General features: G+C 40.9%; 1 protein-coding gene across 1 annotated transcript; it reads right to left on the bottom strand.

The window, feature by feature from the left end:
* Positions 1-1,229: 1,229 nt before the first annotated feature.
* On the bottom strand, positions 1,230-2,431 carry LOC119569668 (serine/arginine repetitive matrix protein 2-like). The gene has a single exon (XM_037917731.1). It carries the CDS (start codon positions 2,388-2,390, stop codon positions 1,230-1,232), a length of 1,161 nt encoding a protein of 386 aa, XP_037773659.1. The 5' UTR covers positions 2,391-2,431.
* Positions 2,432-2,500: the final 69 nt, after the last annotated feature.

The following is a 2,500-nucleotide window of genomic DNA, read 5'->3' as shown; positions in this document are numbered from 1 at the left end:
AATAATTATTGAAGAGAAAAGAAATGTTGCACATTATGTCTCCAATTTACAATATCTCACAGACGTTTATGCTTTGCGTATTACACAGCAATTTGATAATTACCAAGTCTTTATACGTCATTCTGAAGTTATCCTTCTTTTCATGGTTTATTTCTTCGTCGGATAACAAAATCCTCAGCACTTGAGTATGACCTCTGATGGCAGCACGTGTGGCAGGAGTCTGGCCCTGGTTATTGGTTATATTTGGGTCGATCAGCTCTCAAGAGAAATAATACGACGTCCGGTTGGCTATTGGCAGAAGCGGCGTGAAGGAGTGTAAAGCCGGTCTGATCTTCTCTGAGGGCAGGTCCTGTGTCTCGGATCATTTTCTGAACCTTCTTCAGATCTCCGTCCGCTGCAGCTTTGAATACTTCCATCTGTGATGATGAAAAAACTGTAGTTATTCTTTTGCTTTGCTTCGCCAATGTAATCAGATAAATCATTTAAGTAGCAAATCTTTAAGTAGCAATAGCCGTCAGACATATTACATTTACTTTTGGATTAACGTAAATGAATAGCTAATTTGACCGAAGCTCCAATTCAACTATCACACCTTGTAGGGGCTATATGGAAGGTCAAAAATTAATATGCTTTTGATAAAAGATTTTTGCATCAACGTCATGTAATAAATCTACATATTACTTACTTTTTTCTGAGAAAACATGGATGTAATTATGATTTGCAGATCTCTTTGATATAAGCCTTGCTATCGACCTTGTGATGATTGTACAATGAGGTAATTTCTTTGATTTCTGACAGGATTTGAGAGGCCCTTATGTTGTACATTGCGTCCATTTTGTATTTTTCCATTATTGCAGCAAGAGTTGCAATCAAAGGATTACACTGGCCGCAGTTTTCCTTTGCCCCAAACCACTTGAATTCCCTGGAGCTGTTACCGATGAATAAACCTTCTGCGTTTCATCCCCAAACTCAGGGTCCACCCTGTCCGAAGATGCACTTTGGTGTCTTTTTAACACCTGGTTCGAAGGAGACGGTTCACTGGATGGCAATTCATTTTAGATATTTTCACATCAGGCTCATCTACAGGTGAAGCGGTTGTTCTTAATCTCTTCCTGCTTGGTAGAGGATCAAAATATTCCGAACCTGTATCATCTGAAGAAGGATTTTCTGGGTTATCATTTTGAGATCTTGACATTTCCCAGCATCCATAGTCTTTTCCCCATTTGAGTTCAGGGTGACTTGTTATGTGACTTGTTATGTTTCCTAAATAAGGATAGGATGTGAGGTGCGAGGGAGTATCTGAACATAGTGAAAACTGAAGGTGATGCACTCCTTAATCTAACTTCTGTTGGTGATGCGCTCCTTGATCTAACTTCTGTTGGTGATGTGCTCCTGGATCTAACTTCTGTTGGTGATGCACTCCTGGATCTAACTTCTGTTGGTGATGCACTCCTGGATCTAACTTCTGTTGGTGATGTGCTTCTGGATCTAACTTCTGTTGGTGATGCACTCCTGGATCTAACTTCTGTTGGTGATGCGCTCCTGGATCTAACTTCTGTTGGTGATGCGCTCCTGGATCTAACTTCTGTTGGTGATGCACTCCTGGATCTAACTTCTGTTGGTGATGCACTCCTGGATCTAACTTCTGTTGGTGATGCACTCCTGGATCTAACTTCTGTTGGTGATGCAATCCTTGATCTAACTTCTGTTGGTGATGCGCTCCTGGATCTAACTTCTGTTGGTGATGCGCTCCTGGATCTAACTTCTGTTGGTGATGCACTCCTGGATCTAACTTCTGTTGGTGATGCACTCCTGGATCTAACTTCTGTTGGTGATGCAGTCCTGGATCTAACTTCTGTTGGTGATGCAATCATGGATCTAACTTCTGTTGGTGATGCGCTCCTTGATCTAACTTCTGTTGGTGATGCACTCCTGGATCCAACTTCTGTTGGAGATGCACTCCTGGATCTAATTTCTGTTCGCAATGCACTCCTTGATCTAACGTCTGTTGGTGATCCACTCTTTGATCTAACTTCCCTTATTAATGCACTGCTGGATTCTACTTCTGTTGGAGATGTAATGCATATCGTGTTTGGCATTAAAGGCTCGTCTTTTGATGATATATAACGAATGTTTAATACAGACTTTGGATTCCAAGTTTGCTCTTCCAAGTCTAGAAACCTTTTACTGGATTCAGAAATATCAAAGCTGTTCTCTGATGGGGTACTATGTTCATCATGTAATGTAGGATTATGACTTTCTCTACCATTTGCAGCTGAAGACAGTTGACTTGCTAAGATTGGAAAATTACTGCCAGATGAACATTTTCCCTTCATTGCAAACACATCACTCAAGCTCTGAAAAGTCACAGCATTAGGTTCTTGCGACATGTCCGATACTTTGGTGTTATTAGCAAAGTCACTGAACCCATGTTCTCCAAATGAGATGCGTGGTTTTGGAGGCAATTATCAAAGTTCTTCATTTGCATGTTTGTATTACA

The sequence above is a fragment of the Penaeus monodon genome, unplaced genomic scaffold (assembly GCF_015228065.2).
Source record: "Penaeus monodon isolate SGIC_2016 unplaced genomic scaffold, NSTDA_Pmon_1 PmonScaffold_17811, whole genome shotgun sequence".
In the NCBI taxonomy this organism is placed as follows: Eukaryota; Metazoa; Arthropoda; class Malacostraca; order Decapoda; family Penaeidae; genus Penaeus; species Penaeus monodon.
The sequence above is the reverse complement of the archived record's forward strand: the minus strand, read 5'-3'. Positions and strand labels throughout refer to the sequence as shown.